This window comes from Centruroides vittatus, unplaced genomic scaffold, assembly GCF_030686945.1.
Source record: "Centruroides vittatus isolate TY-2023 unplaced genomic scaffold, ASM3068694v2 contig_341, whole genome shotgun sequence".
Taxonomy (NCBI): domain Eukaryota; kingdom Metazoa; phylum Arthropoda; class Arachnida; order Scorpiones; family Buthidae; genus Centruroides; species Centruroides vittatus.
The window spans coordinates 2481680-2503537 of NW_027122166.1; the positions used below are offsets into that span (position 1 = coordinate 2481680).

At 28.6% G+C, this 21858-nt stretch overlaps 1 protein-coding gene across 1 annotated transcript in view; it reads right to left on the reverse strand.

The window, feature by feature from the left end:
* LOC136974089 (probable phospholipid-transporting ATPase IA) overlaps positions 1-21858 on the reverse strand; it is a 166618-nt gene that overhangs the window by 15001 nt on the left and 129759 nt on the right. Inside the window, 7 exon segments of the mRNA XM_067268884.1 lie at positions 15116-15217; positions 16358-16446; positions 16546-16653; positions 16731-16787; positions 17009-17070; positions 17181-17259; positions 19219-19341. Of these exon segments, the coding sequence (XP_067124985.1) occupies positions 15116-15217; positions 16358-16446; positions 16546-16653; positions 16731-16787; positions 17009-17070; positions 17181-17259; positions 19219-19341 (620 nt within the window).

Sequence of the window (21858 nt, forward strand, 5' to 3'; positions counted from 1 at the left end):
TAGCTGTTCTGTCACACCTGAAGAAGAACTCAGGAGGAGTTATAAAACATTTGTGCAGAGATCATTTTTTGTTTGCACACACTGGAAATTGGTTCTGTGTTTGTCATTATAGATCATCCTTAATTATAATTTCAAACTCAACTTCGTTAAATGTAAAATAGTGCCAGTTGAATGGCCAAAGTGGTTAAGAATTTGGAGAGGAAAGCTTCAAAGAATCTGAGTTCAAGTCTGGGCTAGATTCCAAGAAATTTTCATGGATGGTTTGGCCCAGATACTGTTTATCGGGCTCTATCTATCACTCAACTGTTCCCTTGCAGACCTAGCCAAAGCCACAATGAATGTTTATAAAGGTTCTTTTAATTCCACTGAACAGATAAAGTTAAATATACAGAATAAAAAAAATTTAAGTTCCAAACATTAAGGGTAAATAAATAAAGAACATATTTTTAAGAAAGCAAAATACGTGAAGATACCAAACATGTAAAACTGCTTCATATTTAATTAATAATTTTTATGTTTAATGTTTTTAACATTTGAATTCAATAACAGTAGCTGAAATTATTTTCTACCTTTTATTTAAATACCCAAATAAATAAATTTAAAATGTCAGAAATTTAAGAAGAAAAAGAAAAAAACAATTGTTTACATTTATTACTACTCTTCCCAGCTTTCAGTTAGCACAAATGATTATCAGACAGTAAATTAAAACTGTTCAAGTTAGAAGATAAATTAGAAAAAAAAAAAAAAAAGGTTTCTTTCAAACTTTCAAGTATGTGATATTAAAAAAACAACTTAAATTTATTAAAATTAAATCAAAACTCAAAACTTTTAAATATATATCATAAAAACTCTAGTTCAATTAGTGTCAATTAATCTTCAGTTCATATACAAAAATATTTACTGTATCAACATTATTAAGTAAAGAAATTAGTTTTATCTTAGCTTGAGTTTATTTAAAAAACTAAGAATAATTAAATGAAATTAAATAATTTTTATGCTCAATTACTAAACATAATATGCATCGTAACAGTAAAAAAAATTTTAAATAAATTAAAGACAATGCACGAAGTTAGACAAATTTCACATGAACAATATTCAATAAAATTACAATTTTTATGTTTTTTAATTTAAAATTTTATAATTCTCTCCAGTTCTTGTCCGACAAAAACAATTATTGGATGATAAACAACACAATGTAAAAATAAATCCAGACATGTATAATTATTTAACTAAATATAATTAATTGATAAAACAAAAATAAAAGACTAAAAGTAGTCATTTAAAATAAAATATTGTCTAAGAAAGAAGAAACTCCATTGAAACTGAACCCATGAGTGTACAAGTACTTACGAGTTGTATAGACTAGACATTTAACACTCACAAGCACATCACATACAGTATTACAACATCGTTACAACACAATTTATAAATAAAATTAAAAGAAAATTAATTATAACAGTTTTTAACTTATTAAAATTTTAAATTATTTCTTAGAATATTTTAAAAATTTGCAGAATGAATCAATAACAAGAAACAATTTACTGATTTCGTGTTTGAAACTGTTTATTTATGAAAATAAATAATTGCAAACATTTACATTAACTAATATATAAATTACCACATATAATACTATAAAATAACTAACAATAAAGTAATAAATAGATTTTGAAAACTTAGAGCAGAGGTGAGGAACTCTAATTGGAAAACTGCCTTCTATTTTGGAAGGATCTTGTAAGGCCACACATGTATAGCAAGTTGCAATATGGAGAAGATAGGCGATGAATGTGTACATTCACTTTACATGCATAAAAAATATGCTTTCATAACTCAAAATTAAACTTATAAATTTGTATAAAGTTGTACTAAGAGCCAAAAAGGCCACATATGGTTTGAAAGCTACAGGTTCCCCATCTCTGATTGAAAAGCCTTCATGGATATAGAAACAATTTATAAATTTCTTTACTAGTTTATGCTTAACTAGTTATAAAAATTCTTCTTACAGAGATGATTTCCACAGAGCAAAACTTTATATCAAGGGATTTACATTCTATTTTAGTATATACAGAGGATGTTTATCATTAATTGACTCATTTTTGAAATTCATGCCTAGCATAATTATGCATACAGAGTCATTGATTGAATCAACATTTTTATGACAGATTATTGTCTGTTCTTTCAGTTGTGTATGTGTGTTTGTGAAGCAAAAAAAATGCTGCAGATAATGTTGAATTTAATTAAAGTGTCAGATTATTGGCCTTTCTAAAGAAGGATCTTCATCCAGAGTCATAATGAAAACTCTGAAAAAGAAGAACAAGATCAATATACAGGTTTACATTGACAGTGTTCTAAAAGCAATTGTTGAGGTCTAGGTTCCTGAACCATATCCTGGTAAGCTAAATAAAGTATTTTGCCATCATGACAAAGCCTACTTCCATACTGTAGCATTAACAGCAATATTTCCAATATGCTCATGAGAAATCCAGGATTAATTTATTACCAACAAAAAAATTTCAGTTAAGTCCCATGACAAGCCTCTTAAACTTTTTCAGGTTTGACAACCTGAAGCAGCAACTGTTTGAGTAAAGGCCATGTGGTGGAAGATCTATGGAAAGCCACAAAGTGCATATGGAGTGTGATTTCCCCTGATAAGTGCAAGCAGGTTTTCCATGCATGGAAAACAAGATTACATACTGTTAGCCAAAGACATTGGGAATGTATAGAATGACTGAAGGCAATCCACAGTCGAAAAGTGTGTGTATAATGTCTATTATAAAAGTGAGCCAAAATAAAGGTAAACACCTTCTGTATTCCAGACATGCAGATACAAAAGCAAAATAGAAATTTTTTCTGAATATAGTCTTGTCCTGTGGAAACTTGTGGAAAGTGTCCATCTAAAAAATTTTTAATAAAGGTAAAATAGAAACCATTTAAGATTTATTTAGTACCAGTAGTAGAGCTTATTACCAGATAACTTTTAACATTAACACTACTGTTTTTAATAAAACGTTCATCATAAACAGACTATTTCAGAATAATAATCCATTAAACTTTTATTTAATCTTATCAAAATAACTCTACTGTTATCAGCATCAAGTTAAAAGTTATTTAACTTATAAATTGAAGCACACAATAAATATAGAGGCATACATTTACTTCTACTGTCTAAAATGAAAAATTTGTTTGTTAGACCTAAAACCCATTTTGTGAATCTTGATTGGGTTGCTGTTATGTGAACTATCAAAAGATCCTCCTTGGTAAGTGAACAGTATGAATTATTTGCATTGTCAACTTGTATTATTTCATACATCTTTGTTGAAACTTATGAAGAGAATTATTAAAGAAAGAATAAAAAGTAAGTCTTGGTTCATTATATTCCTTTTCAATGCCAGAGAAATAGAAAAAATTCCACAATCAGAATGCATAAATTATGACAAATGTATATCATTGTCAGAACAATGTATAATCATCATTATCATCTCAGCATGAGTGAAAAATCAAATTTTTATGATTATTACAGTTAAACTTTAATCACAACTGTCAAAAAAAAAAAAAAAAAAAAAAAAAGTAATGCCAGAAACATACTTTGCACCACTAGAGTAAATTCACTGTGTGCCATTAGACCAAACAGATGCCATATTTAAAAAAAAGGGCTACTTTACTACTGCTAGTACCAAATTATTCAGAATTTGGTATTTTAATTATTAATAGTAGCAGTAAAGTAGCCTGATTAAAATATGGCAATCGTTTGGATTATTATTAAAACATCAAGCTTTGAAATGTTGATTATATATATATATATATATTATATATATATATGCCATTAGATTTTGAATATTCCAAAGCCATGCTGATAACACACAGAATGAAACCAAGAATCACAAAACAACTTATACTTTTTATTGTGTAAAAATGAATAGAGTACAGTTAAAAGGTATACCTAACAAACTGTATTTATGAAAAAACATACACAAATTTCAAAAACTGAAATATAAAAATTTGGTGATTTTCTAAAACTGTCAGTAAATGTACTAAACAATCACTGTAAATCTAAAAACATGAAGATGTTTCAAAAAGTAATGCCTTTTTAATTTTTAAATCTTTTAAATAATGCATTTTATTCAGGACACTACTGTTGAATGACACTATGGCAGAGAAAAACAGTGTACTTTACATCCCTCTATTTTTTTTCACATTCAAACCATAACAAATGCGATAGAAAAAAAGGAGTTACTTTTCAAAATATCCTCATATTATATCTACAGATTTTAACAGTTAAATTGCAAACTAATTTTTGTATTACAATATTAAAATATAAAATTTATCATTGCAAAATACATTTTTTCCTCTCTACTTCTATAAAATTGAATTTCTGAACAATTATAAAATTCTTAACTTTACACAGCCTCAAGTTACAAATACTGTCTTAAGGCAAATGCAATGTGTGCAATAGGCAATATTGAGATGTATAGAAAAACCAATACATCATTTATGAATTAATAATAATGATGTGATATAAAAACAATAATAAAATCTCATGTAAAAAATATTACCTTAACTACAAGTAATGTTATTGCCAGATATGACAGCTGCAAGTTTTTCATACAAACTGAGTATTTAAAATATCAACAAATACAAAAATTGAATAGACACTTTTGGAATGTTGGACTAGAAATGTGTGTGTTTTGAATTTACATCTTCATACCCTTGGGTGTACTTAACGGAAATACTTAGTTTTGGGCTATATCCGAGTGGCCTCTAAACATTTCAGCTATTTAAATGTTTAAAATTCAGAATAATGTTTTAAAAATGGTTGAATGGCCAGGAAAGTAAAGGCATTAGACTGTTGCTCCAGAAGATCCAGGTTCAAATCAGGTTGACCTTTAAAGAACTTTATGGGTTGTTTGATTACAGATATATTGAGTCTCCCTGTTCCTCATAACCTGACTGTTCCTGTTATTGGCTGAACCAGACTTGTAATAGATTGCAAAGCAAAATGTATTCCTAGCTTCCACAGGATATTAAAACTTTTTAAAAATTAAAATTTTTATTTAATTTGTAATAGATAAATTAAAAATTGTAGAATTCTTAAAATTCTAGACAAAAAATTGCATTTTTTTTTTTAAATTATTACTACTAGAACAAAAGATAAATCTTTTTAAGAAGTGAAACATCTTTCCATGCTAAAATAAATAATAAGATGGAATTATTAGCAACTGAAAAAACAGAGAGCAAAACAAAAAAAAACTGTTTACGTATAAAGGTCCTTTAAAGTTCTCAGCAGTTTCAAAAACCTGCTGAATTTTGACAGTTTAACAGGCTACTCTGGAAATCTGGGCTGAAGTTAGGGATGACATTTCAGAAATATTCATATGATTTGGCCCTATTCCTCTTAAGGCTGTTCCCATTTCAAGCAGGCCAAACTCAAGACAGGCATAAAAAAAACCCATTTAGAGCAGAAATATGAAAAAGCAATTTATATCCTTATAGATACTCACTTATTACTTTAAAAGTGTGTGTCATTCAAAATTCTAATTTCTTATTCATACAAAACAGTATTTATAACTGAAACCGAACAAGTTTCAATAGTGGGTTTAGAAAAACAACACATTACTGAGAATTAAATATATTGATCACTTAACACATTAATTATTATTGAAACTTTCTATTGATTTGCAAATTTTAATCCATGCCATAAAGATTAAATAGTCCCAAATACATCCAATTTTTTTGAACCTCTTACTATCAAATAAATAATTTTAAACTAACTACTTATATTTAGAAAATCATTCCAATGTTCTAAAAATCTCAATAATTGATAATTGAAACTATTGTAAAATGTACGAATGGTCTAAGATGCTACACAATTCCTCGATAAGGACTTAATTAAGACTGGATAAAATTAATTTCAGAATATTAAACAACGAATCATTCATACGTTCCAAAATGGCTATTTATCAAACAGGAATTCAAATGAATTTGATTTGGAATAACATGAAAGAACACTGCATTGTTTTTCAAAATGTTTGCAATTTCACTTTCAAAACTGCAACATCTTCCAATTTTTAAAAATTATTTATAAGGTATGTTTAATGAAAATCTTTACAAAAATATTTATATCTGTTCCATTATTTACATATAAATACTTTATTATACATCTAACTATAAAAATATATATGTAAATGAGACGGTGATGTGTGGTTGTTAAGATCGATGTTTAGTTTTTAAATATTTTCAACAAATCCATTTTCTATCGACATGATATTTTTTGAAGCTTTGTATTCATTGACACCAGTCCAAACTGCTTAGGAAATTTCTAGGCTGTGGGGAAAATGGTCCATTATGTGCCACTTATACTGTTCTGACCATTGTTTAAGCCCTTGACCTGCCCTGAAAGAAAATGACATGTTGTTGAATTTAAAAAAAAAAAAATCTAATATATTTTAGTATGGATCATTTGTTTGATTCAAAAATTTACATATAGTGTTTATTGTTCTATTGTATAAGTTTAGGAAATTATTTATAATTTTTATGAATAAATAAATAAAAATATTGCCTTAAAGAAGATTAAAGAACTACAAACCCACAGAAAAATCAAAATATTAAAATAAAAATAATTTTGTTTTAATTTCACCCAACTTTGTTAAGCATAATTAAACTTTTTGAAAGAAAAGTATCTAAATTTCTTGTTGTAGTTCCAATTACCAGTCTCATATTCTTGCAGCTTGCCAATTTAAAATACTTGGCAGAGTTTTATGCTGTACAATAATCTTAAAATTATATTTTTTTTCAACAATAGGCAAGCATATATTAAAAAAATTAATATAATTTATGAATAATTTCTTATTATGACATTGTCACAATACTGAGCTGTGATTTTTAATCATCTTTTAATGATCTTCACATGACAAAGTCACATGACTTCCAAACCAGATCAGAGGTTTCTATATAGTTAATTGGGGCCTCAGCTCCTAAGCTTTCCATATCTGGTCTCAATTTTCATCTGTCTAACTTCATTCTTGAGTTTAATGAGGACAAATAGACAGATGGACAAGTGAGAAATTTATAGATCTGCAATTTAAAAATTGCATATATAAATTTCTCACTTGTCCAAATAAAAACAAAAAATTTTTATAAACTATATCCCATCTACTTGTAGTGCTAGAATATTGTAATCTTGGATTAAAGACAAAAATCTAAATAGTTCTTTCTAGTAATATGTCCTAAAAAAGCCAAAATAACAAAACCCATGCTTTTGAACTGTGATGTTGGAGGAAATTATTACATACACCATGAACCATTAAATGGACAAAGCAATCAAGCCCAACTGTTCATTGGAATCAATTATAACTATGATCAAAATTTGAACCTTGTTCCACCAATCTGGCCAGCTTACCCACATTACCCAAACAACATTAAAATGCTAAAAAGCATTTTATTTACCTGTTAACTGATGATTCTACAAGGTTTGTTCAAAAAAAATAATGCACCAGAATTTATTTTGCTGCTGGTATGAAACATACAACTGTGAAACTTGGGTATCTCTTAGCTGTTACCTTCAGCTATTCATGTTATTTTTCAACAAACTCTCTGTCCTTGTCTTTGGTCATACACCAGCATTGAGAGAAAGCATGTACGCTGGCTTGGCACCAGTCCTGATCCTGTGCTCACAACCACTTCCTCACAGCACTAAAAACATCTTTATCTAACTGCAACTTTATCCCACAAAGATCATTTTTCAAAGGATCAAAAAGGTAAAAATCTGATGACACTAAATCAAAACTGTACAACGGATGTGGCAATACTGTAAAACCTAGTTTTGTGATTGCCTCACAAGTCTCCAGACTTGTGTGGCCTTGTGTTGTCATGCTGAAAAAGCAAGTCTCACATGTTCTTCTCATGTCTGACATGTTGATAATGCTTCTTCAGCCTTTTCAGAGTGGTGACATAAGACTGAGTTAGTAGTGGATTCTTTAGGCATGACAGCCACCAAAGTAACACCATAGATATCCCAAAACACAGCAATCATTCCTACTGTTATTGATTTTAGACAATTCACCCAATGACTGATGGTGCTTTGGTTAACAGCTACAGTATCATAGACACCATACAATTGCTTGCGAATGTTTTCAACAGTTTCCCCTTCAGCAATGAGGAATTCTATCACTGCATGCTGCTTGGAAGTTACGTCACTGACATTCACCATTTTTCAAAGAAGCCATAGTGGTTGCACCTGGTGGTGGAACTTGAAATTTTTCACAATGCAAGCAAAAGTTTCCAGGTACAACTCCTCAAAAGGAAAGTCATATTACAGCCTTTGTTTCCCAGATATAGATTATGGTGCATTGCTTTTTGAATGACCCTTATAGATAAAATAAATGTTGATTAGATAAGAATTATGGCAGACATCTGTACATTACCTTGGTAAGTTTGGCTTTTACATTTTATTAAAAATTTTTTGTAATTAATACAGATTATTGTTTGTAATTTCCTTGAAATTTTTAAAATCTGTATAATCCTTTTTAAATTTTTGAATAAAAAAAAATCATTTTTTGGAACACCTTTGCATTCCAAACATTAAATGCATGTATTTTATATTAAGTTATAGATCTGATGTTGGCCTATGAATTAAGCCAAAGACACTTGTTTCTACATTTGAAATTCTTGCTGGAAAAGAAGTAAAAGTTTTTATTTAATTGTTGATGTTGATTAGGTATTCACCAACATAAAAAAGAAACTAATATGACACAAGAAATACAAACACACAAATTATCAGAACATTAATGTCTAAGAAAACATAGTTAGTTAGGACAATATGCAAGTAGAAAACAAGTAAAATAGAATAAAATAAAATTGTAATCATTGGTATAAAAGGATCTGAAACTTAGAGATAAAGTTTACTAAACTGGACAACTGTATCAGAATGAATAGCACACCCTGTTGAGAATGAAGGCATAAAATGAAGGAAAAAAACTTGAGAATAGAACCTATAAGCCATCTATCTAACCGTAACAAGTAAAATCTCAATTTTATCATACTTGTGATCAGGCTATTTTGTTCTCAAATATTGGAACTTATATCAAATATTTTGTTTCCTAAATTAGGAGAAGATAAAAGAAATCAGAATTCTTATATACTCACTGTATAAATTGCTCACTGTATAATTTTCAAATTAATTTATAATAAATTTTTTAAACTGAATTTATATTTTAAGCTGAAAAGAATGTAACCAATGCATTTTTACTTGTTGATTAGAATATATGCTTTATGTTTGGCTATTTATTAAAAATATTTCACAAGTTTATAAATTTTGCTTAACAAAGATTTTCTTTATAACTACAAAAGTACATATTAAAGAAATAAACTGTTTATTCGTAATATTTATAACAGGATTTAGCATTGAAAATACCAAATTCTTTTAAGCGTAGTGTGTAAAGATACACTGCTTCTAGAATTTTTTTACTTGTAAATGTATTGAGTATTTATATCTAAAGAAATTATACAATAGAACAACAGAATATCTAGCATCTATCTCAAATTTGATTATTGATATTTAATTAAAGGAAAACTACACTACAGTTTTTCTAACAAATTATTATTATTATGATTTTAAACTGGCAAAAATTCCATGGAAGAAAAATAATTTGATATATTGTTGTACTTCATATTCTTGAATTTTTTGATGATATATTTGACACAACCATCTCAAATTTATGCATAATATCCACAATAAAAATAGAATCTATTATAAAATTTATAGATACAATAATCAAGGTATATATTAATTTCTTGATTCAAAAATATATTATAAATCTTGATTTGATGAACATCTCAGCCTAGAAAACTTTGAATTGATTTGGGATTTAGGAAATTACCAATAAAGGTAATCACAAATGGATGGATGGTAGACAGAGGGGAAAAAATCTGTTTGCATTATAAGTTATGGATATGCACACACTATGCAGGTGGGCAGGCAGAGAGGATGGGTTTCATGGGAGGAAATTCATCTTGCATTCTCAAGGAGAAATTTCCATCATTGGCCGAGCTGACGAGATCATTAACCTGGATGCCCAACACTGAAACCTCCCAGCACCCCATTCACTAACAGCAATTGTTTTTTGAGGGTGAGCACTTCATTTATTTTTCTTTTATCAAAGCAGATTCATTAGAGAAATTTAAGTCAAAAACTATGAAGAATTACATATCCTCTTACAATAATAAGGCAGCTCATTAATTCTTCATGAACATTACTCATATCCTTGTCTGAATATTTTCACTCTTCTTTTGATCTAAACTCTACTTGATCAATCACTGTAATGCAATCAAGTGGAAATACATTGATGTGATTCTGCCTGCTCAAGTGTGTATTTACCTTAATTCTCATTTCTTACATCTATCTGTGTCATCTAAAAAATTTTCTAAACATCATTCTGAATTTAGTTCTTATTTTAATTATATTTCAGATATATTTCAGATTTAATCCACATGACATAATAATCCAAATTATCATAAACATGCACTTTGTAGAATATCATTCCTAAGTTTACAAATAAACCTAAAATTATATATTATTTAATAGTTATGTGCAGTTTTTTCTTAAATTTATTATTATTGACAACAATTTGATTTACTCTAGTTATAAAAATTTTTAAAATGTTTTTATCATCTAGTTCTATTGAATGTTTTTTATGATTGTTATGAGCAGTTGTATGGATATAACATGTTGACAAAAGTGCATAGCTGTAGAAAGAGCCACTTTGAAGATGGTATGTATGAACATCATTGTGAGAGAAATAAAAACTGTGCCAAAAGTTTGGTTTATTTTTGAGTACCTCTTATTTAAGAATATTACATATTAAAAACTAAATACAAATAAAATTTTAATATCTTTTTACATTCTTTGAAATCTCAGAAATGCAATTAACATTGGCAGATAAGAATCTCAAAGAAATGGTTGACTCTGCAAGTGTTAATAATGTTCCTGTGGTTATAAAGAATATAAATAAATATTAAATTTTTATTTGTATTTAGTCTTCAATTTATAGCCTTTTATTATTGTTATTTTAATTTATTGTATGTTTTTATTTTTGCATATTTTTTCTATTAAGGAAAAAAAAAAAAAAAAAATCACACTGTACAGTACATTTCTAGGAAGATACATTTTACAGTCCACTAAATTATCAGAAATTTGAACTAAAAACTTCTTGTGGATACACTAAACATTAAACTGATGGAGGAAAAGATAAAAAAAATCAAAGAGGAGAAAAAGTTGTAGATATATAAAATAAATAAAAATGTTATGAAGTAGGTTGTAAATGTTATAAAGTAGGTTGTAAATCAGTAGGTTGTAAATTTTTAATGTATGTATTATACTTAAAATCATTCTGTATGGTAAAAGATAAGAATAATTAATAAATATTCTTGTTATGGTCTGTCAATTTGTAATATATTCTTTTTGATCTATATGCATAGGAGAATAAGTAATTATCTTTAAAGAATAAGAAAATTATCTTTTTCATTTATATATCACCTGCAATGTCACATGGACAAGAATAGCCACCCAAATACAATAAATAAATAAATAATAAAAATAATTATATAAACATATGTATTTTTACGCATTTATAACAAAAACAGTCTATTTAACAACTATTAACAAACTAAATTCTATTTTCAATCTTCATATTTATCCACAGAAATGTTATAGCTAAATTACAAATTGAGTGAAAATGATAATTTTCCAAAAATTCTATTTAAAGACAACTTTATTTGTTACCACATCTAAATTTTATCTCATGTTAAATGCAAAATTCCATGTATGTAAAATGCAACATTTTAAATTTCTCTTTATATAAGATTATTAATAGAATTTGTATATAATAGTGCAGAGTTATGACAAAACTTATTCATTCTTAGCTATAAAAATATTAAAATGAAACAACACAATGTTTACATACAGGAATTTTTTTATGTAAACATTAGTTTTAGTTAGTTAATTATATTTTAATACTGCAAAATTAAATATTAATGTTGATAGAAAATTTTAAAAAATAATGGCAATAGAAGAAATAATACAGTCATTTTTCTCCCATATAAATAATATGTCACTATCTTAAGCAAGATTGTTTTGTGTACATGTATATGAACAATAATTTGTGACTATTAAACATACCTTATACAAATTTTATGATCCAAATATAAAAGAAAAAAATTTATAAATTATAATATACATTTAAAACAATTTTTATTTTATAAATAATAATAAATTAGTATCAATTAGAATATTTGATAGTTTTTAATATAAAAAAAATTCTAGGTTATTAGAAAATTTAATATTGTAATATTAAGAAACTTTTTTTAGATTATACAAGATAATTTTTGATGTTCACATGCTTATTTATAATACTGTATACAGGGTGACAATAATTAACCCGTACAAAGTTTGTAGCAATGCTGCACCTGAACTTTTTTACTGTCACCAATTTACATACTATTGTTTAATTCTCCATGATTTCCTGCCCGTGTAGATGTACTTTCAATGTAATAAGGGTTAGTTCTTTATTTTTTTAATGGTGTCGAACAAATGTTGTGCAATGTTGGAGCTATTCCAGCAAGGAAAGCATCAATGTGAAATTGTTTGTCTGCTCGGTGTTCCAAAAATGACAGTCTCAGATGCAGTTCGGCGATTCAAGGAGTTTGGCCACAATGGTGACCGTCCCGAACGTGGAAGAAAGCGCACTGTCAACACGTCTAGGAACCGCAAGATCATCACAAAGCGAGTTGACTGACATGCAAAGGTCTCCATGAGAAAAATTGCTCGTGAGATCAGAATCAATCGCAAATCGGTGCGGTTAATGGCAAAAAAGGAACTCATACTCAAGCCCTACAAGTTCCAAAAGGTTCAGCTCCTCACCAATGAAAACAAGTGCGTGAGACTCCAAAGATCCCGTTAACTCAAGCGTCGGGCCGCAGGTCGACAATGGGAGTGCATTCTCTTCACAGACGAAAAACTTTTCTCCGTACAACCATCAAAACGACAGGAACTGGTCTGTGGGGGCTCCTGGACGCTAAACCGTCATCGAACATCACAAAATCCAATGTCAGTCATGGTTTGGGGCGGAATTTGTGTGAGCGGCAAGACACCCCTTGTTTTCGTCGATCAAGGGGCCAAAATCAATCAAGATATGTACCACCGTGACATTCTCGAGGCTGTGGTACTTCTGTGGGCTCAGCAGCATTTTGGCAGTGCGAAATGGACGTTTCAGCAGGACTCGGCACCGACACACAGGGCAAAGAAGACTCAGGAGTGTGCAAGGCTCATTTTCCCGATTTCATCTCGTCTGCGGAATGGCCACCGTACTCGCCAAATCTGAACCCAATGGACTACAGTGTGTGGTCCATTTTGGAGGCCAGGGCCTGTTCTAAGCGCCATGAAAGTTTGGAGTCGCTGAAGCAATCCTTGCGCTGGGAGTGAGACAAACTGTCTCCAGAAGAGCGCGGCCCATTGCTGAGAATTTCAAAACGCATTTGGGGCTCTGCATCAAAGCAAAAGAAGGCCACTTTGAAACTGGCTGAATATCTGATTAATACGTAAAGTATTGTCACTGTTATATGCTTTTGTTTTGCTAATTTTCATTTCTTTAATAAATTTATGATACAAAAAACTTGTACGGGTTAATTATTGTCACCCTGTAAAATTTACTGCAAAATTATAAATCATAAATTTTATATAATATGTATAATTAAAACCCTCAAATATTAAACCAGAGATTTGACTAAGGATAAATTAAAACCTTAAAATATTTAACTCAAGGTTATGTTAATATTTTTTAGTTAAAATTTAAGAATATTTTGTATATCCTAAAATTCTGTAAAATGAATGTAAAATTTTCAAGTAAGTTATTTTCAGATTAAAATATCATCCAGTTATTAGTAAGGACTCTCATCATTTTTTTACATTAAAAGAAAATGGAACAAATTCAAAACTAACTTGTTTGAAAATATTATGCTGGAGATCATTTTATTTTCTTACAGAGTTAAGTACTTATTTAATTTTGAGTATATCTTATATTTAAATACACATTTCTCATAGCATAATAAAATTTAAGAGCTGAAACTTTTATATTTTTTTCTATTATATTTTCAATCTAAATATTCAATTTATTTATTTAAATATTATGGGTTAAACCACTTACAAGGGGGTTACTACAATCAAATTTTTTTTAGCATACAATTATCATCAATATAAATATTCTTAAATGTATATTGATAATGGCAATACAAGAAAATATATAACCAAAGGGAGAGTAAATCTTGAAACTATCACCTTTCATTCCTTGCAGATATCATTAAAAAAGTTTTACTATTCTGTAAAGTAATACCATTGCATGCATAGATTTTACTAAATTTAACATGAAGTAAACAAAACTGTGGAAGCCACTTAAACATTTTATATTAAATTCAACAATTTTATGTTAACATCTAATTATTATACAGTAGAGAGTCGTTAATCCGAATCAATTGGGGACAGGGGTTGTTCAGATAACTGATTATGTACGAAAAAATATATTAATCTGTCCGATGTTCAAATTTTTCTCCGTTGCGTGTCGCTTCGTGTTGAATTTTTGTCGATTTTAAGCCTAACGAAAATTTTTATAATAATAGTCAAGGCTATTGTATCGTTAAAAGTTATTTCTTTATTTTGTACAAACAAAATAAATATATTGAAAAATATAAAAACATGAAAATTATACTTTAGAAGTAAATCTAGTATCAAAAACGTTCAATTCAGCACGACACAGTCCGACTGAAAATCGTTCGGATAACCAGTGATTCGGATTACCAGGGTTCGAATTAACGACTCTCTACTGTATATGATTACATGGTAACAAAGTTTTATATATAAATAAAATGAGATTTAATATTTTGTTAAAATGTTATTTAAACTAATAAAAATATTTACAAAAACACCAATATTTATTAAAATAGTAAAATATTTACTACAAATAAATAATAAACATCAAATACATATAAATTTGCAACATGTATATGCATACACACAACACTTACACAAACAAGCAAAAAAAGTATATATATATATAATTTTACAGAACTGTACCTTTGTTTTGTAGCATGTAAAATAACTTTTCCTGGATCAGTATTTGCAATTTCACTTTCTCTAACAGCTTCTGCTAAAGTTTTAAATGCTGTGCGATGAATTCTATCATAATGAAGAAAATTACATGATTAAGCAATTCGTTATTAAAATTCACTAATCATCATTTCTTCGCTATAAAAATTTCATACAGTGAACTTCCTAAATCTGAACTGTCCTATCAAATATATAAAAATATCTTGAGCTTGTAATTAATTACAGTTTTAACACAATTTAATTATTTAATTCAGGGATCAGCAACGTTTCAATGGTGTTGTGCCAAACCTAAGTCATAGTGTTATTCTGGGTGCCAACATGATTCTGCCAATTTTGTTATATATATTATTGAAATTGGTTCGATTATAACGGACTTCAAAAATATATAATTTTGAAAATAAATTGTTAATTGAATTATGTTCTTACATGTGAAGTGCATGCACAATATGTAGATAGCAATATGGAGTGTAAATATATGTGCTGTAATATAAATATACAAGCAGGAGATTTCTTTTTAATGTACTACAGCAGTGGTTCCCAACCGGTGTTCCGCGGAACACTGGTGTTCTGTAAGCATCTCCCAAGTGTTCCGCAGATTTAGTCGCAAATCGGAAAGTGTACAGTACAATCGTATTCGAGCCGCCGAATATCAAAAAATTAAAATCATAAAATTTTCGTAAACTTAAGTATATATGTACGATTCGTACTTATGGAGTGTACTACTGTTTCGAATAAGATAAAGGCAATGATAAAAACTGAATGAAATATGTAAAAAACATCAGGCACAAGTTTCCCATTAAAGTTATTTAGGTATATTTTTTCCTGTCTTAGAATTGGCATTAATAATATGAGTAGAGATTTTGAATTATAACTGCTCAATTCTAATAAAATAACTGATGACAAGCTTATGTATTTCATATTAACTTAAGTAAGTGTTCTGCTAAAGAAAACTGCTCACGAAAGTGTTCCGCATCCTAGAAAAGGTTGGGAACCACTATACTACAGCCTACACTAAACTAGGGCATGAATTTAAATGTGTAATTAATAATTAAAATATAATTTTTACTACCTTTCTATTCAATCAGAATGACACTGAAAATCATTCCACATGCCATAATTGCCAATCCCTGATTTTATTAATAGATAATAAAATGTATTTGTCAGATTTTAGTCTGTTCTCTGCAATCATAAATTAAAGATTGTACATACACTTTATATGTGAAATCTCCTAATAGTGTTACCAATGGAATAATTATCAATCCCATCCAAAATACACCTGAACTCATTACCATTCTGTCCTACATGATAAAAATTGATTGTAAGATATTTAATAATCAGTATAGTTAATCAAAGTATGTTTTTCAGTAATAAAACAAAACCAAATGAAATAAACTTACTATTCCCACCATATCGGCAGCTATAGGAAGAGATGGCCAAAAATTACTATATATTAATAAAAATAGAAACCAGCTTGCAATGCTTCCCCATATTGCTAAATGTGTTACCTGTGAAATAAAATTTTATTTTAAGGTTAGAAGTAAATAAGAAAACTAATTATGCCAAATTAAATTTCTTAACTCACCCATGTCCACGCATTCATTTCTAATCCAGCTTTTAGACATACAGCCACAACTACATACTAAAAGAAAGGATACATTTTCATAAATTTATACAATGGAAGAGCATCAAAAGTGAAGTTAATATAGAGATTTTGTAATTTTTTAAAATTTTTATGAAGTATTAATTAATTGCAAAATTTAACAAAATAAAAAAAAATTTGTTTTGTTTATTCTTAATGGCTAATTTAGAAAGACCTTCATTATAATTTACTTTAAAAATGAGAAAAATTAAAACACATACTGTATATATCATGTTACCAAGTACAAGATAGCCCCCTTCTTTACCATTTGACCATGCAATATCTGAAATAAATTTTTAGGAAGGTTATTATTTCTTTGTTAAAACTGAAACAAAAATAGTTAAATTAAATTACAAAGTATTTATTTAAAATTTTTAAATTTAATTCTCATACCTTGAGTCATGCTTAAATAAGTCAACCAATACAACAGTACAGAATGAAATATAGAATTTACAATCCATATCCAGAAAACCTACATGTAATTTATTTAAGTTTTACAAATTTATCTTACATTTTTTCATATCATATCAAATCATACAAATTTATTATATATATTTCAATGTTTTATAAAATACTCATTTTAAGTAATAATAAATCTGAGAAGAAAATATAATATTCTAACTAAAATTCAAGATATTAGTACAAATGTAAGGACTTATAGTTTCAGAATTATATTAACTTCATCTTCAAAAGATTAACAATTTTTATTTATATTTTATTTAATATTATATTTATGTCTATGCTTTTAAAGCACAAATTTTCATTAAGTTTCAAATTTATATCTACATTATTATTTTTTAATACAATATACTTAAAAAAATAAAAAGTTCCAGCAAAAAAAATTTCTTTTTATTTATTTAATATTTTCAGCTATCTATGCAGCCATCAGAAATGAACATATAAAGGAATATTTTTAAAATTTAAATTCAACAGTGTTCCAAATATAGATCAGTGACATACAATTGCAACAACATAAATAAATAATAATAATAATGTATACAAAAATATATAATACATAATAATATACCATAAAATATTAAAATAAATAAATAAATATATAAATATATATATATATATAAACAGTAGTAATAATAAACACTAAATCCATTGATTATATACAATACAATAAATTTCTGTGTAGTTTTGTCCTTGTTGCAGTGTATAAGAAATTTCCATGCTGCTGATAAGCTCAATGCATCCTTGTGCTTAATCCATGTGTTCATAATAGTATTTTTGTATATGGCTATTTTTGCTAGAGTTTTTCCAGAGTGTTGGTTCCTGGAGAATTTAATGAGTTTTGCCCCTGTGAAATGTGATACATTATCTTGAAGCGTTGCCATAATAGCCAGTGTTGTGGTGCATGTGCCTTCACATACATTGTATCGATATTCCTTAAGCCTGGTAGATAGATTTTGGGATGTGTATTTTATATATTTGCTGACCTGTTTTCTTGACTTCGAGTAAAGGGTATTTCGTATACTCTTGTGACCATGGAAAGATCTATTGGACCCTTGTCATTATGCAATAAATCACAGACCATACTGTTGTGCTTATTAGTTAGTTGTTTATTGTTCTGTCTATTAGACAGGGCAATAAACAACTACTTTTCTGAAGGTGTTATCAAGCAACTTGTTATATGTTATCAGTGTGATAGAGTGGGTTTATTATTTTTTATGGGGAGTATTCACTGCATGTATCTATTAACTAAGATGTTCATGGTATTTTGGCTGTATCCATGAGTGGATGCTATGTTTCTGATTCTGGTCAACTGTTTTAGTGTCCCTTACATCTGTGCAGTATGTAAGCCCTTGTGACAAGGGCTTTAAAAGTTTCCATTTTGTACCTGGGAGGATTGTTTGAGCAACAAGGGATGTATAATGGGAGGGATGTTGGTTTAACATATACCTTTGTGCATATCTCCCCATTTACTAGGATGATGTTCAGATCCAGGAAGTGTGCCTCTTTATTACTGAATTGGTCCATTTTTAATCTGTAGGGATTGTTATTGATTGCATTGATGAAGCTTTGCATATCCTGTTGTGTGTTCCATATAATAAGTACATCATCATTTACATAACACCTACATAATAAAATATTGTTTATAAAATAAAATAAAAAAAATATACAGTTTTTTCCATCTTCCTTAGCACTAGTTTTTTTATGGCATATTATTACATATTATATATTTTTGTATACTTTATTATTATTATTTATTTATATTATTGCAACTGTATGTCACTGATCAATATTTGAAACATGGCTGAATTTAAATTTAAAAACTGTTCCTTTATATGTTTGTTCCTGATGATGGCTGCATAGATAGCTGAAAATATTAAATAAATAAAAATAAATTTTTTTGCTGGAACAGGCTGAAACTTTTTATTTTTACATTTATTCCAGTTAAGAAATTTTACTATTACAATATACTTACTTTTACATTAAAATATTGTGCACTCTGTGACGGCTTGTATAAAGCAGGGAATTTCATCATGGTTTCTGCACTACATGTCCTATCAAATAAGCCCATTACCACAGGAGGAGCAGCAGTAAAAATCTAATAAATAATTTTTTTAATATCAAATTTTCTTTAGAAATCAAAAATTATAAATAAAATTTAAATTTAAAATTATTATTTGATAAAATCTGAAACAAGAATATAAATTTTTAAACAAATTTCTGTAAGGCTTGGAACCATTGTGTGTTTCCAAAAAAGAAAATACAGCTATTTAAGGAAACTAAAGTTTAAGTAAGAGCAAAATGCTTCTGGACACTACTTGGACTAACTTCAGCTCACAGTATCATTTGAAATAATGCATGATACATGCAGTATTCTTGAAGCATATGAAATTCACATGTAAATATTAAATTTCATATGCTTTGGGAACACTGTATATCCTGTATTTGTTCAAATAATATATGGGCTGAATTTGGTCCAAATAAAAATCTGAAAATGTTTCTCTCTTCATTAAATATATACGTTATGGTAAAAGTAATAAACTGGTGATTATATATAATAACCGGTAATTATGCATAATCACCACTAAATTTGGTAAATATGATAAATTTTTGAAAATTTATCAAATTAACCGGTTTGTTTGCATAATTCCCAACTCGTAATGGTAAATGTGATAAATATCATGACTGATTGGGCCAGTAGAATAGAGTGCAGTTTTTTTTGTGTAGTTACTACTCAGAAAGATATTTTTCGTTGGACACTATGGCGTAAGAGACCACGAATTACAATATTTTATGTTTTACAATTAAAAAGTCAATAAATGGTTATTTTAAGTCACATACATTTATTTAGCCTAAATGAAATTTGAATAAGGGACTGACAGGTGTTGTGAAATTTACATGAACTTGTACAAAACAGTTGCACATAAAAAAACAAACTGCAGTTACATATAAAAAACAAACGAAGCCCATATTCTTGAGGAAAAAAAAAAAACATTTTTTCAAATAAAGTTAAATGCAATTACTACAAATTACTAAATATTTTAAGTTTACTTATTTAAACATATTAGAATATTAGACTGTTATGACATTTAGAATTACAAAGTTTGCAAGATTTTTTACATTTGCACTTATCAGACTCGCATTGTCCCTTACAAACACATCGCTGATATCCCTGACCTCCAGAAAGAGATGTCTTTCTAACGCATTCTTGAAGTGATATTGCTAGATCTGGAACATTGTCAAGCAAAATAAATTTTTCTTCACAAATTGTGAATTGATTTCTGGTGTACAATTGTGAAAGTCTTTCTTGTTTCGTTCCTAACTGATAAAACTCTTCATTTTGAACTTCTAATATCACCGCTAATAAATTTCAGGGATCACTTCTTGCTCTGTCAACGTCTGGTATTCGTAGTTTCACTGTGTCACCAACTTTACCAGCAGGAAATTTAAAATTTGAAACCTTCAACATTTTCTTTGCTTGTAATTCTAAACCTTCTTTAGCACTCATTCTATGTTTTCTTACTTGCTCTTGCCTGCATAAAATATCTGTCTGGATTAAAGCGACTGCTGCTTCATTCTTTTTCTGAGTCTTAAAATTAACTTCAGATGGAAGGTCATTTTGAGATAGATCATTATTGTCCATATTAGAAACATTTTCTATTTTGCTATTGGTGTTTTCGGAAGCATTATTAACTGTCTCGATTAATGCCTGAAGCTTTTCTTCAGTTCTAAGATGTTTGATAGAGTCATTCAGAAAAGAAGACTTTTTCAAGCCAAATTTTGCAGGCGTCCCAAACATTGCTTCATAAGGAAAACACTTGATGCCTTCATGAAATGCTCTATTTTTCATAAGTTGCACAAAACGTCACTCTTTGGACCATTTACTGGTGTGATTGCTTTCCAACCAAGGACTTAGCATATTTTCAATATCCTGGTTTGCATGTTAACTGAACCTTGTGTCTGGCTGTGCCTAAATTTTCCGTGCACAATTTTCAGATCCGGCCACGTTGCACAAGCTTCTTCTATGATTTTGTTACTAAACTCACGACCGTTGTCACTTTGCAGTACACTGGGGGCTCCAAATATAGTAAAAATATCAATTAGGTGATATGCAACCTCTTCTGCACGTTTGCTTTTTAGGGCATGCAACTGTATGAACTTCGTCAAGTGGTCTTGATAGACAAATATAAACTTAAAGTCATTATCTGGTTGTGACTGCATGTCAACTAGGTCCACCTGGCATCTTGAGTTCATCTCTTGAACGACCATTGGCCTAACAACAAGTCCTTTCTTAGGTACCTTGGTTTTTTTTTGACAACTTTCACAGAAATTTAAGTAAATCATGACTTCTTCGGTAGTAATGTTTTTGTACTTTTTTTGAAGTTCTTTTAACATCCTGTTTCTACCACAATGGCCTATTGATAAGTGTACCTCATAAATTATGGTAAAAAGTTCTTCAAAGTACACGTAAAATCTAACATTGAAGCTGTCTTTACTTATGGGAAAGATAAGTTTTTCAACATTGCCTACTTTCATTACATCGCATCTTTTTAGTCTTTGATAATCTTCTGGTTTTTTCCCACTACTTTTGTTTTTACTATTATTCACTTTTTTT